The 14,500-nt window shown below is 43.1% G+C and overlaps 1 protein-coding gene across 2 annotated transcripts in view; it reads right to left on the bottom strand.

Annotated features, from left to right (window-relative positions):
* Positions 1 to 14,500, bottom strand: part of EP300 (E1A binding protein p300) — an 85,280-nt gene that overhangs the window by 11,049 nt on the left and 59,731 nt on the right. For both annotated transcript variants that reach the window (XM_049771527.1, XM_049771528.1), the window contains 8 exons: positions 13,533 to 13,613; positions 8,901 to 8,957; positions 7,526 to 7,603; positions 4,742 to 4,809; positions 3,774 to 3,924; positions 3,508 to 3,654; positions 2,807 to 2,920; positions 295 to 460 (listed from right to left, as the gene is read on the bottom strand). In XM_049771527.1, the coding sequence (XP_049627484.1) occupies positions 295 to 460; positions 2,807 to 2,920; positions 3,508 to 3,654; positions 3,774 to 3,924; positions 4,742 to 4,809; positions 7,526 to 7,603; positions 8,901 to 8,957; positions 13,533 to 13,613 (862 nt within the window). The remainder of the gene's footprint in view (positions 1 to 294; positions 461 to 2,806; positions 2,921 to 3,507; positions 3,655 to 3,773; positions 3,925 to 4,741; positions 4,810 to 7,525; positions 7,604 to 8,900; positions 8,958 to 13,532; positions 13,614 to 14,500) is intronic.

The raw sequence follows: 14,500 nt of genomic DNA, 5'->3' as shown, positions 1-14,500 counted from the left end.
GTAGTGTCAGGTAAAAAATTTGGGTGTCTGTCTTCATGCAAAAGTAACTGCCATTTCTAAATTATCCTGTCATTAAAGTATAGAAAATTGTACTGCTTTATTTTTGGCCATACCCTGCTATATTCAGGGATCACTCCTGCTGGGGCTTTAGGAACATATGTAGTGCTGGGAATTGAATGAAGGCCTGCCACCTTCATTCTCGCTATACTCTAGCTCAGGCCCCCAAATCAGTGACAACAGGTGTACTTTTCCATCAGCAAACCCATTTTTCCACTGTTCTCCACAGCTGCTGACCTTATAGTCATGAACAATTCTCTCAGATGCAGCCTTGTCAAGCATCTTTTTATACCATTCCTGTAGTCGCTTAGGCTTGGGTATCTTCTGGTCTGGAGGATGGCAATGGAAAATATAGTCATCTCCTTCACTTGGGGGACAGGCCCAAATATGCCCTGTTGTGTATCTAGCAACATAAAGGAAAGAACATAGAAGTGAATAGATAATCCACCAGGGAAGAAAGAACACTAGGTTTTATTGACTTATAGTCTTTGGCCCAGACCTGGCTGTGTTAAGACCAGTAACGGTGGAGTCGGTGACCATATGGGAAGCCTGTGATCAAACCTAGGGAGGCTGCATGCAAGTCAAGTGCCCTAGCTACTATACAAACACTGCATTTAAACCAGAAGGTGGAATCAGTACAGAAACCAACAAATCCCCCTCAAAAAAAAGTGTACCAGCCCATGTTAGTTAATAGTGCTAATGATGGATCCTGCATCCATCTTTAGAGCATGGATTAAAAACCTTAAATATGGGCCCAGAGAGATAGCACAGCGGTGTTTGCCTTGCAAGCAGCCGATCCAGGACCTAAGGTGGTTGGTTTGAATCCCGGTGTCCCATACGGTCCCCCGTGCCTGCCAGGAGCTATTTCTGAGCAGACAGCCAGGAGTAACCCCTGAGCACCGCCGGGTGTGGCCCAAAAACAAACAAACAAAAAAACTTAAATATTTTGGGCGAAAGAACATGGCAGATAAGGAGTTTTGCCTTGCACACAGCTGATCTAAGCTCAATCCCTAGTATCCCATTTGGTACCCCAAGCACTACCAGGAGTGATTCCTGAATGCAGAGCCAATGAGCACTCCTGGGTGTGGTGCAAAAAGCAAAACAATCCCCCCAAAAGGCTTGGTTTTTTCCACTGAAAATGGAAGGCACTGGAGAATGTGCCCTGTAATGCACTAGAACTAGGTTGATCCAAGTCACCATTGGGTTCTGTGAGAAATATGTAGAGCTATGAGTAGAACCAAGCACCACATGTGGCCCGAAAACAAATAGAACAAAATCAAAGCTACATTGCAAAGGAAAAGTAGGTTTAAAATGAAGGAGTTAAAATAAAACAGGGAAAAACTTAAGAAGTAAAGTAGTAAATAGTCTCAAGAATGTAAATCCTTCAAAATCTGAGAACATGGTTGGGGTAGGGTGGTATCGGCATTTGTGCCAGTGCTCAGGAATGCTCAGGGCTCGGTGCCCAGGGGACTGACCGCGCACACAGTGCTGGGGAGCAAATCTGGGTAGGCTGTGAGAATGAAGCCTCGAACTCCAAAACCAGGACCTGGAGAGACGTAGGTCTGGAAGCAAACGTCGATGCAGGAAATAATCCACACAGTGAAAGGGGGTAAGAACTGGTTCAGGAATAACAACACTCAAGCCAGGAATTCCAACACACAAGCCTTCTGCTCCTAAGAAGGAAGGTAGCTTAGTGGGAGAAGACTGGAGAATGAATGCCCTGCCTTAGCAAGAACCAGACCACACTCTAGAGTGGAAAAAGAAGACTAAATAAATACTGTAGGACCCAATAATCCACAGGCTGTACCCAAGTAACACCTCACTGTATTCGAAGAATACACTCCTGGGAACTTGGTGCTGGGAATTGAACTCAGACCGGTCATGTGCAAAGCAAGTACCCTACCCACTGTACTGCTGCTCCTGCTCCAAGTTAAGCTCATTTGGGTAGAGGGGGAGCATTAGGGGTGGGATGGGGATTTGGGCCATGCCTGGAGTTGGGATCATTCCTGTGGGGATCAAACTGAGGCTGGCTGTAAGCAAGGCAAATGCCCTACCTGCTATACTACCCCATTTCTGCCTCCAAGGTCAAACCTCAACTGCTGTATTATTTTTCAAGTCTGACTAGTCAATTTTCACATTCCCCAGTTTCAGTGTTTGTTTTTTAATAGGGTAAAATACGAACAAACAAAGCCTACAATTCTGGTTATAAAAGAGATACCATCAGTCTTCAAATTAAACTATTTGATAGCAAATTAACAATAGCAAAATTAATCTAGGACGATACAATGAAGGTAAAACACACTTTTTTCTAAAGGCAAAATTAACATCAGAGATTCTCCAACCATTTGAGAATAGTTTTACTAGACAAAAAGCTATATATTTTCATTAATGTATCTCTTACACCTAATACTACTAAACTTAAATTTTTTTTAAAATGGGTCACACCCGGTGGCGCTCAGGGGTTACTCCTGGCTCTACACTCAGAAATCACTTCTGGCAGGATCGGGGGACCATATGGGACATCGGGATTTAAACCACAGTCCTTCTGCATGCAAGGCAAACGCTCTATCTCCATGCTATCTCTGGCCCTAAACTTAATTTTTAAATCAAAAATGGTCACTTATGGCTGGTCCGATGGCAGTGGTTTATCAGAACTTAACGTTAGTATCACAAAAGTTGATATACAAACCCCCCACTGATCAATTTGACTGGCTTTAAAAAAAAAAAGGCAATTTATAAATTCACTTACCCTAATTTCTTGACGTATTCCAAATATCCAATTAGAATTTCATGGTAGACTGCAGTCCTCAAACATTTAGGGCGGAAGAAGTGAACACTATCAAGGTATGATATGTATACTCGCCTATCCCAAAGAGAGAGGGATAACAGTGATACAAATATTTTTAATGTGTTCAAGACACATTTGTGATGTTAGTTCTCTCAGCTTTTTCTTTCCAGCTTATCAGTGTCACACAGTTCAGTACTCAAGTATATTAGTGAGCATATGATTTATGAGCTTCTCGATCCCTAACGGTCTCAGGCAACACTTTATTTTTGGACCATACTTCCTAGTGATATGCAGAGAAGTTACTGGCTCTGCATTCAGAAACTACTGGGGAACCTGGGGGACCATATGGGATGAGATGCCTAGGATTGGGACTAGATAGCTCTAAGTAAGGCTATACTACTACTTGGCCATTTTCTGAATTAGACATTTTAAGTGCTATACTTTAATTGCCTAGACACTGTTATATTTAGCTGGGGGCTATTCCAGCTCAGAGCTCAGAGATGGGTCTTCAAGGTGCCTGACACTGCCCCTGGCTAAAAGAATGCCCCTCACTCAGCTCATTAAACTATCTCCAAGCACATAACACTCCTCGGTACTTTTCTTCCCACGGTATTCACCACATACTAAAGACAAAGACCTCTCATAAAGGGAAGTCTTAGTACCTCTGGTTGGGTGGTGGACAATCAGAGCCATACTCCTGGACATGCATTCCAAAGAAGCACAGGTCGACACCATCAATCTCCTCAAAGGCAAAGAGGGCTTTGGTTCGATACGGAAAGGATTCCGCCATTTCACCACTATCCACAAACCTAAAGAAATTAATTTGAGAGAAAAGGCATAATGACACCATTAAATTAGGATCTGCAACCATAATTAGGTACAAGCAACTGTGGGTCACCCAGAGAAGAAAAGCAGAATCTCTACATACCTTGCTTTCATGCCTGGTTTGACTTCCACAGTTTTGTCAGAAGCATGAACTACCCGAACAGTGACCTCTCCTGACTCAGGATGATTCTGTCGCCTCAAAAAGTCATTCACCCGGTTCTCTAAGAAAGTGCCAAGTCTAGTAGGGGGCAACCCTAGGAAAGTAGGTTTAAAATCCATGAGAATTCAAGATGCAAAGCAAACAACCAACCAAAAGAAAAAAAAAAAAACATTCTTTTGGTGGCCATGGCAAATTTCTGAAGATAAATGGGGTTGGGTTTGGCAGGTGGGTTTAAGACTAAGCATGTCCCCTTCAGCAGAGGGTAGAAGACAACTGGAGACTATGTACACTGCTAGCATCCCAATCAAATAACCAGTATGACCCATGTATACTTTAAATTGATATATCATGTATAACCTAGAATAGTTTATTTTTTGGATTTTGAGCTACACCTGAATCTTCACTCAGGAATCAATCCTGGCAGTGCTTGGGGACCATCTGGAATGCCAGGGTTTGAACCTGGGAAGCCACATGAAAGGCAAACGCCTACCCCAGTGTATTATCACTCCAGCTCTGTGCTCAAAAATTACTCCTGGCTAGCTCTGGGAATTTGGATGCTGGGGTTTGACCTCGAGTTGGCTGTATACAAGGCAAATGCCCTACCCACAGTGCTATCTATTCACTTTGCCCCTGGAATACTTTTTAAATACACATTTGTCAAAATTTACCTGTAAAAGAACAAAACTTGGGGCCCGGAGAGATAGCACAGCGGCGTTTGCCTTGCAAGCAGCTGATCCAGGACCAAAGGTGGTTGGTTCGAATCCCAGTGTCCCATATGGTCCCCCGTGCCTGCCAGGAGCTATTTCTGAGCAGACAGCCAGGAGGAGTAACCCCTGAACCCCATCGGGTGTGGCCCAAAAACCAAAAAACAAAACAAAAAAAAAAAAACAAAAAACAAAAAACAAACTTACTTTTAGCAGAAAACTTGTTTTCTTTCCTAGTTCTTGCAGTTTTCTTTAAACAGCCATCACAGACAAATCTGAAATGTAAACCAGGACATTGCTTATGTGATTCAACTTAAATACAAAGGAGAAACATTTCAAAATATGTAAGCCAATAAAAACAATATACAGAGTCAGAAATACTAAGGATTGGGGCCAGAGAAATAGCATGGAGGTAAGGCATTTGCCTTGCATGCAGAAGGTATTTCGAATCCCGGCATCCCATATGGTCCCCCAAGCCTGTCAGGAGTGATTTCTGGGTGTAGAGCTAGGAGTAATCCCTGAGCACTACCGGGTGTGACCCCCCCCAACAAACAAACAAAAGAAATACTAAGGATATTAACAAAAAAGTTCTTTAATGGGGTGGAGAAGGCAACACCTGGCTCAAGGATCACTCTTGCCCCTGCATCTAGAAATTGCTCCTGGCAGACATGGGGGACCATACTGGAAGCCAGAGACTGAACCTAGGTTCATCCTAGGTCAGCTGCATGCAAGGCCAACGCCCTAATGCTGCTGGCCTACCACTGTGCTATCAATCCTGCCTCAGAGTTCTATTTTAAAAGCTGAAAATAACCTTTGAAAAATTTAGGTTTGCAGAAAAGTAACTTGGGGTTCAATAATAGCTAGGTTCTAAATCAGGGATCTCAAACTCGAGGCCCGCGGGGTTTTTTTTTTTTTTTCTTACTAATGCATTTTATTGCGAATATTCAGTAAGAGAAATCCCTTATGCAGCCCTGCCTCATCCCAACTTTGCCTCCTGCGACCCCAGGTAAATTGAGTTTGAGACCCCTGTTCTAAATGATAAATGATAAACTGATCATATGTATGCAACTGTCTCATTAGAAAACAGTATCACCTCTTTTGTTTTGGAGCCACAACTGCTGATAATAAGGGATCACTCCTGGCATTGCAAGGGACCATTAAGGGTTGCTGGAAATTGTATCTGGGTTAGCCACATGCAAAGATAATCTCCATAATCAATGCACTATCTCCCGGGACCCTCAATGTCACATCATCAATACAAAGAAATTCCTTTATATAGGTATTCCCATTTTACTATTACTTCATAAGGAATATCCATGATGGGCAAATTACATTACATCTCAGATCTTTCTGCTAGTTTCCAAGTATTTGTGATTATTCAGAAATTGCTTGGGGCCGGCGAGGTGGCGCTGGAGGTAAGGTGTCTGCCTTGCAAGCGCTAGCCAAGGAAAGGACCAGGGTTCGATCCCCCGGTGTCTCATATGGTCCCCCCAAGCCAGGGGCAATTTCTGAGCGCGTAGCCAGGAATAACCCGAGCATCAAACGGGTGTGGCCCATAAAAACAAGAAAAAAAATAAAATAAAAAGAAATTGCTAATATTCATTTTTTGCCAGTTTTATTTTGTCACACCAAAAACTAGACTCAAAAACTAAGTACTTTTAGGACTCAAGTGAGCCATGAGGGATCAAAACTGGGTTCACAACACGAGAGAAAAAAAGAAAAAGAGACCTGTTCCCTCACCTATAAAGAAGTATCTACAGCAGACATCATGAGGTGAGGGAGAACTCTTTTAGGGCCTGAGGGCACAATGGTTAGGGCACTTGCCTTGCATGTAATGCAACAGGGACCAATCCAGTTATCACATATGGTCCCCTGAGCACTACCTATAGTGATTCCTGAATGCAGAAGCCTGGATGGAGTAACACTAAGCACCTTTGGATGTAGCTCTAAAACCAATACCCCCAAAATTCCAACACATCACCACTACTATCTGCATGGCTCACATGTATTTACTCTTTAGGCACAAAGATTAATAACTTTTACAAAAGAAATCGGGCCCAGAGAGATAACACAGCGGCATTTGCCTTGCAAGCAGCCGATCCAGGACCAAAGGTGGTTGGTTTGAATCCCGGTGTCCCATATGGTCCCCAGTGTCTGCCAGAAGCCATTTCTGAGCAGACAGCCAGGAGTAACCCCTGAACAACGCCGGGTGTGGCCCAAAAACAAAAAAAAAAAAAAAGGGTGAGAGTTAAAAACACAAGACTCCATTCCTCATGTCCCATATGGTCTTCCAAGCACCAACAGAAGAGAACTGGGGGCAAGAAGTACGCCCTAATCACCACAGGCTACTTCCTGGACCACCACCCCATATAAAAAGTTAAATGCCATTAAAATATTGATAATGCATTAAAAGAATGGATGGGTTTGATCCAGTTCTGAAATATTAGGTTAATGTGTTTTTTTTCCTTTTTTCCTTTTTTTTTTTTTTTTTTGGTTTTTGGTTTTTGGACCACAACTGGCATTGCTCAGGGGTTACTCCTGGCTGTCTGCTCAGAAATAGCTCCTGGCAGGCACGGGGGACCATATGGGTCACACTGGGATTCGAACCAACTACCTTTGGTCCTGGATCGGCTGCTTGCAAAGCAAATGCCGATGTGCTATCTCTCCGGGCCCTCCTTTTTTCTTGATTATACATATGATTGTAGTGGATTAGAGTCATATAAAAAACAACCAAGGTTAATGTATTAAACTATACTTTAAAGACATTTTCCCCAATTCATAAAATTTTAGAGAGCAATTAATCACACCAAAAAATAGTTAATAATTATGATCAAGAAAAATCAACTGAGGGCCAGATAGCACAGCAAAGAGCTCCAATATGGTCCAAGATACTGCCAGGAGTGATTTCTGAGCACAGAGCTAAGAGTAACCCCGAGAACTGCTGAGTGTCCCCCCCCAAAAAAAAAACCCAAAAAACCCCACAAAACTCACCCAGTTGGCCAGATGATTTCATGGTGTAGGACACATATCTGATGCATTTTTCTTCCACATTCTGTACATTCAACAAACCTGGAAATAGAGCCCAAACTTCAACTTAATATACTCAAAATATTAACACTTCCTTTAATTTGTTTTTAAACTTAAAAGTCATGATCACATACGAATATTGAAACAACAGAGATTATATTCAGAGCTATATGTCATGCTTTTCCTATGTACAACCCTGAAAGCCCCATACAGACACAAAAATCTGGTGTTGGGAATTCTTTACTATTACAGATAGAACTGTCAAAAGCCATAAAGTTCAGATATTAAATACAATGACAATTTTTAAAATGGTATTTCTAGGTTATAAAAAGTCTCACAAAACCTAGAGAACATCACTATGTATGTATCTAAAATATAACTGAAAGATTTGTAATCCACTATGGTCAAAAAATTATTAGGAAAAAAACCTAGAGATGGGGCCAGCGAGGTGGCGCTAGAAGTAAGGTGCCTGCCTTGCAAGTACTAGCCAAGGAAGGACAGTGGTTCAATCCCCCAGCGTCCCATATGGTCCCCCCAAGCCAGGGGTAATTTCTGAGCGCTTAGCCAGGAGTAACCCCTGAGCATCAAAAGAGTGTGGCCCGGAAAAAAAAAAAACCTAGGGAACAAACTTTCATAAAAATATAAGTGACGGAGCCCGGAGAGATAGCACAGCGGCATTTGCTTTGCAAGCAGCCGATCCAGGACCAAAGGTGGTTGGTTCAAATCCCGGTGTCCCATATGGTCCCCCGTGCCTGCCAGGAGCTACTTTCTGAGCAAACAGCCAGGAGTAACCCCTGAGCAATGCCGGGTGTGGCCCAAACCCCCCCCCCCAAAAAAAATATATATATAAAAGGGACCGGATCATATGATACCACAGGAAGGTAGGCTGGTGCTTCATTGGACAGATCTAGTGAATGGCAGATTTAATAATGTTGTCGTTTATGCCAGATGCAGGTAACGTTGATTTAGCCCAAATCTAGCCATCTCACCACAATATAAATAAAAAGAATTAAAAAAAAAAAAACCAAAAGCGGGGCCGGAGAGATAGCATGCAGGGAAGGCGTGTTTGCCTTTCATGCAGAAGGACAGTGGTTCGAATCCCGGCATCCCATATGGTCCCCCGAGCCTGCCAGGAGTAACCCCTGAGCACTGACAGGTGTGACCCAAAAACCTGAAGAAAATAAAAAAGAGGAGAGAGGGAGAGGGAGAGAGAGAGAGGAGGGAGAGAGGGAGAGAGGGAGAGAGAGAGAGGGAGAGAGGGAGAGAGAGGGAGGGAGGGAGGGAGGGGGAGGGGGGGAGAGAGAGAGGTGGGGGGAAGAAAAAAAGAGGGATTACTTACAGTTCTGGATCCAGTGTATCATTTTTTCTCTTGGAAAATTGTTCTTTATTTATTGTACTAAGGGAAGAAAAGGGACACGATGAGAAAATCTTAAGAGAAAGAATAATGTGACCACATTGTTTTAATACAGACCCAGCAAATCTCATATGGAGGTTTTAAAACATTAAAAAGCACACTCTAACAATATTCATTCATTTATCAAGAATCTTAATCTGGGGCCCGGAGAGATAGCACAGTGGCGTTTTCCTTGCAAGCAGGCGATCCAGGACCAAAGGTGGTTGGTTCGAATCCCGGTGTCCCATATGGTCCCCCCCTGTGCCTGCCAGGAGCTACTTCTGAGCAGACAGCCAGGAGTAACCCCTGAGCACTGCCGGGTGTGACCCAAAAACCAAAAACCAAAAAAAAAAAAACCAAAAAAAGAATCTTAATCTGGGGCTGGAGGGATAGCATGGAGGTAAGGTATTTTCCTTGCATGCAGAAGGACGGTGGTTCGAATTCCGGCATCCCATATGATCCCGAGCCTGCCAGGAGCGATTTCTGAGCACAGCCAGGAGTAACCCCTGAGCGCTGCCGGGTGTGACCCAAAAACCAAAAACCAAACAAAAAAATCTAAATCTACTATGAAAAATTCAACACTGGGCCAGAGCAATAGCACAGTAGGTAAACCATCTGCCTTCTATCTCTGGCTTTCCATGTGGTTCTGAACTGGCAGGAGTGATTCCTAGGAGCAGACAAGAGTAACTGATAAGATCCAAAAACCAAATCCACACCACCACCACCACCACCACCCCACCCCACCTCCCAAAAAAAAGAGAAAAAAAAAAATTCAACATTAAGAACACATATTTAGGGGCCGGAGAGATAGCATAGAAGTAAGGCGTTTGCCTTTCATGCAGAAGGTTGGTGGCTTGAATCTCATTATCCATATGGTCCCTGAGCCTGCCACGAGAGATTTCTGAGCATAGAACCAGGAGTAACCCTTGAGCGCTGCCGGGTGTGACCCAAAAACCAAAAAACAAAACAGAACACATAATTAGGCGCCTGCGCGATAGCACAGCAGTAGGGCATTTGCCTTGCACGTGGCAGATCCAGGATGGACCTAGTTTGGTCCCCAGCGTCCCATATGATCCCCTTATCTAGGAGCGATTTCTGAGCACATAGCTCTAGGAATAACCCCTCAGTATCACCAAAAGAAAAAAACCCCACATATTTGGGACTGGTGTAGTGGCACAGTGGTAGGGCATTTGCCTTGCATGCGGCTAACCCAGGACGGACCAGAGATTGATCCCTCGAGCCAAGCCAGGAACAATTTTTGTGTGCAGAGTCAGGAGTAACTCCTGAGCGTAACGATCCCCCGAAAAAGAGAATGTCTTCAAGTTACTTAGATATTTATGACTATAGTTAATCACCCAAAAAGTTAAAATTCCTATGTTCTGATGTACAGAGCACAGGAGTTGGGTGTTAAAACTGTTCTTTTGGGGGCCAGAGAGATAGCATGGAGGTAAAGCATTTGTCTTTCATGCAGAAGGTCAGTGGTTCGAATCCTGGCATCCCATATGGTCTCCTGAGCCTGCCAGGAGTCATTTCTGAGCGTAAAACCAGGAGTAACCCCTGAGCACTTCCAGGTGTGACCCAAAAAGAAAAAAAACCTATACTCTTGGACTAGAGCAATAGCACAGCAGTAAGGCATTTGCCTTGCATGCAGCTGACCCAGGATGAACCTGGGGTTAGATCCCCAAGTCCCATATGGTCCCCAAGGTAGGAGTGATTTCTAAGCACATAGCCAGAATAAGCCCTAAGCGTCATGGTGTGCCCCTCTCTCCACCAAAAGAAATAAAAAGAAAAAGAAAAAGAAAATAAAACACCTGTCCTCTTGGCGGGTCGGAGCTATAGCACAGTGGTGGGGATTGTATACGGCCAACCTGGAACAGACCCAGGTTTAATCCTGGCATTCCATATGGTCCCCAGAGGATTAACCATTGGGCATCACCAGATATGGTACAAAAGCCAAACCCCACCCCCAAAAAAACATAGGACAAAAAAAAAAAAAAAAAAGGCAACATTAAGAACACATTTAGGGGCTGGAGAGTGGCGCAAGCAGTAAGGTGTCTGCCTTGCATGTACTAGCCTAGGTTGGACCATGGTTCGATTCCCTGGCATCCTATATGTCCACCACCCCCCCCACGCCAGGAGCGATTTCTGAGCGGATAATCACCGGGTGTGGCCCAAAAACCAACCATACACACAAAAAAATTCACACACATTTAGGGGCTGGCGCCATAGAGCATTTGCCTTGCAAAGGTCCAGGATAGACCTAGTTCAATCCTGGGTGTCCCATATGGTCCCCCTAGAGCAAGGAAAAACCCGAACGCCTCCGGGTATGTCCCAAAAACAAACCAAAAAACAAACAAATGAAAAAAGCAAAAGCAAAAAAAAAAAAAAAAAAGTGCTCTTGGAGGGTCAGAGGTCTAGAGCAATAATACAGCAGGTAAGGTGCATCCTTGATATCCCACAGGTTCCATGAGCATAGTCAGATACAAATCTTGAGCACTGGGTAGCCCAAGAACTTTATCAGCAACTAAGTTTACTCTTAGGTTCTGATAGGAGGTCCTGTGTCTACTAACCAGTTGTGAAGCAACGTATTAAGTCGTTGTCCCTATTTCAATTTGAAAATAGAGCTAAGGTAATTTTCTGGCTTAGGCAAGGGCTAGAAGTCTTTTTTTTTTTTTTTTTTTTTTTGGTTTTTGGGCCACACCCGTTTGACGCTCAGGGGTTACTCCTAGCTATGTGCTCAGAAATCGCCCCTGGCTTGGGGGGGACCATATGGGACGCCGGGGGATCGAACCGCAGTCCGTCCAAGGCTAGCGCAGGCAAGGCAGGCACATTACCTTTAGCGCCACCTACCCGGCCCCGGGCTAGAAGTCTTAAAGCTCTCAATGTTCTAGAGAAAATGTTTCACAACCTGGAAGTCAGATTCGATTTATGGCACTGCCTGGCCTTAAACCTCATCAGAACTGAGTACAACAGGTAAGATCTTGCTTTGCACAGGACCAATGCTCTGTACCCTGTATATGTCCCAAGCCAGTGTGCAAACACCACCAAAACCCTATGCCATAAACAAGAATGATCAAAATTAAATTAAAAAATCTACCCTCAAACTTTACGGATTAAGAGGGGTTCATTATCTAGAGATGATCACCAACACACCATTCTATATTCTATTTTAATTGTGACGTGAATGTAATTTATAGGGGCCACAGCAACAGTACAATGGGTTGGCATATGCATACAACTGACTCCAGTTCAAGCTCTAGCATCCCAAGTCCCCTAAACACCATCAAGAATCATTGAGTATAAAGCTAGATGTGAACCCCATCGCCCACAAAAACTTTATTTCCATGATTCTATTTAGAAAAAGTTTGTTTTAGGGGACGAGCCAGAGAGATAGCATGGAGGTAAGACATTTGCCTTCCCTGCAGAAGGACGGTGGTTCGAATCCCAGCATCCTATATGATCCCCCCCGTGCCTGCCAGGAGCAATTTCTGAGTGTATAGCCAGGAGTAACCCGAGCGCCACTGGGTGTGACCCATTAAAAAAAATTTAAGTTTAGTAGTATTAGGTAAGAGATACATTAATGAAAATATATATCTTTTTGTCTAAAAAATAAAAAAAAAATATTTTTCATAAGTCTTGTTTTTACTATTAATATATTTATCCCCTATTTTAGGGGATGTTCTGAACAGTTTTTGTTGGTTACATGTTAAACAAGAGAATATGAGAACTATTAAAAATGTTTTCTAAAAATTTAAAATATAAAATCTTAAGGATTAAAAATTCAAAGTACTTGGGGCCGGAGCAATAGCACAGTGGTAGGGATTTTGCCTTGCATGCCGCTGACCCAGGACGAACCTGGGTTTGATCCCCAGGTTCCCATATGGTCCCCCAAGCCAGGAGCCAATTCTGAGCATCACTGGGTGTGGTCCAAAAACAGGAAAATAAAATAAAAAGCAGAGTACTACATTAGGCAGGTACAGCTATATCTGAAACTATTCTTGGCAATTGATAGTTTTATGAGAGGGCCCGGAGAGATAGCACAGCGGCGTTTGCCTTGCAAGCAGCAGCCGATTCAGGACCAAAGGTGGTTGGTTCGAATCCCGGTGTCCCACATGGTCCCCTGTGCCTGCCAGGAGCTATTTCTGAGCAGACAGCCAGGAGTAACCCCTGAGCAACGTCGGGTGTGGCCCAAAAACAGAAACAAACAAAAAAATAGTTTTATGAGAGTACAAAACTTCAAGCAGTTATAATAGGTCAGGCTATATGCTAACCCCTAAAAACCTATTGTTTTATCATTGAGAAGATGAACTTGATTATTTGATGAATTGTCAAAATTGAGACAGCTAATAGTTTCTATCTGGTCTGAGTAATAAAGCTATTAGCCAAAGATGTCAATTGAGAACATGAAATTTGGCTAATGCAAGTGAGGATTTTTAATTTTTAATTCTTTTAATTTTTAATCTTTTAATCCAAGTAGCCAACAGAGGCTATGACACTTAACTGCTTTACCCAAGAAATACTGCATAATCACCTGTTAGCAAGACAACTAAGATGATTCATTTCAAAGTAACTACTTACGTTTGAGGCTGGGAAGGGTCATCCCCCAAGGAAACGCTCTCCCCTTGGATTTCATTGAAACACTTCTCACAGAAATGATACCTGTCGGCAAGAAGGCCATACTGGGGTGAACTGTTCCGTTCACACAACACAGCCCAAGCCAAGCAACGAAGCACCAATCACAGCAGGCCAAGGAGGGGAACGGGAGCAGAGAGCAGGTCATCAACGGCGACAAGGACATTCAATGATGCAGATTTATGGGCACCACAGTTTTGGGTTTTTTGGTTTGTTTTGCAATCAAAGCCAAGTGCAGACAACGACAAGCATGAGGGAGGAAAAAAAAAACACAAAACAAACGAAGAAATGAGGGATTGCAAGACAACAAAAAACATAAGCAAGACAAGACAACACAAAGCAGAAAGCCAAGGCAAAGCAGATTAGCATTAAATATCTCAAATGGGATTACAAGTACCAAATGACTATAGCAAATAAAACAAAAATGTTTCACTTACATATATACTTTTTATTCATTTTTATAATTACTGATGCATATACTCAAAAACAAGGCTAATGATAGAAATGGAAGGAAATCGCTATTCTATTACCTAATTATATGTGAAATCATAATTCACAATCGTCTCTCCAGTACGGGGCACAAAATATACTATGAACAGTCAGTCATCTGTAAGTAAGCACCAAAAATCAGGAATTGGTTGAAAAACACCAAATTTAATACTTCTTTGGGGAGAGGCACTACTGGCAATGCTTGGGTGATAGGGACTAAAATGGGGCTGGCTGTAGCTTAACCCCTGTGCTAATCTCTGAGTCACAAAATTTCTTTTTGAAACCTAAAAAAGTCAGTATAGAAATAATTGTTTTTCATCAAAAGCACAAACATATATATGCTGATTGCAGGGTCTAAAGCAATTGTACAGCAGTAAGGTGTTTGCCTTCCTCGTATGTGGGATGGCCCAGGTTCAATCCGAAGC

The sequence above is a fragment of the Suncus etruscus genome, chromosome 4, assembly GCF_024139225.1.
Source record: "Suncus etruscus isolate mSunEtr1 chromosome 4, mSunEtr1.pri.cur, whole genome shotgun sequence".
Classification (NCBI taxonomy): Eukaryota; Metazoa; Chordata; class Mammalia; order Eulipotyphla; family Soricidae; genus Suncus; species Suncus etruscus.
Note: the sequence above shows the minus strand (reverse complement) of the source record. Positions and strands in the feature narration are given on the sequence as shown.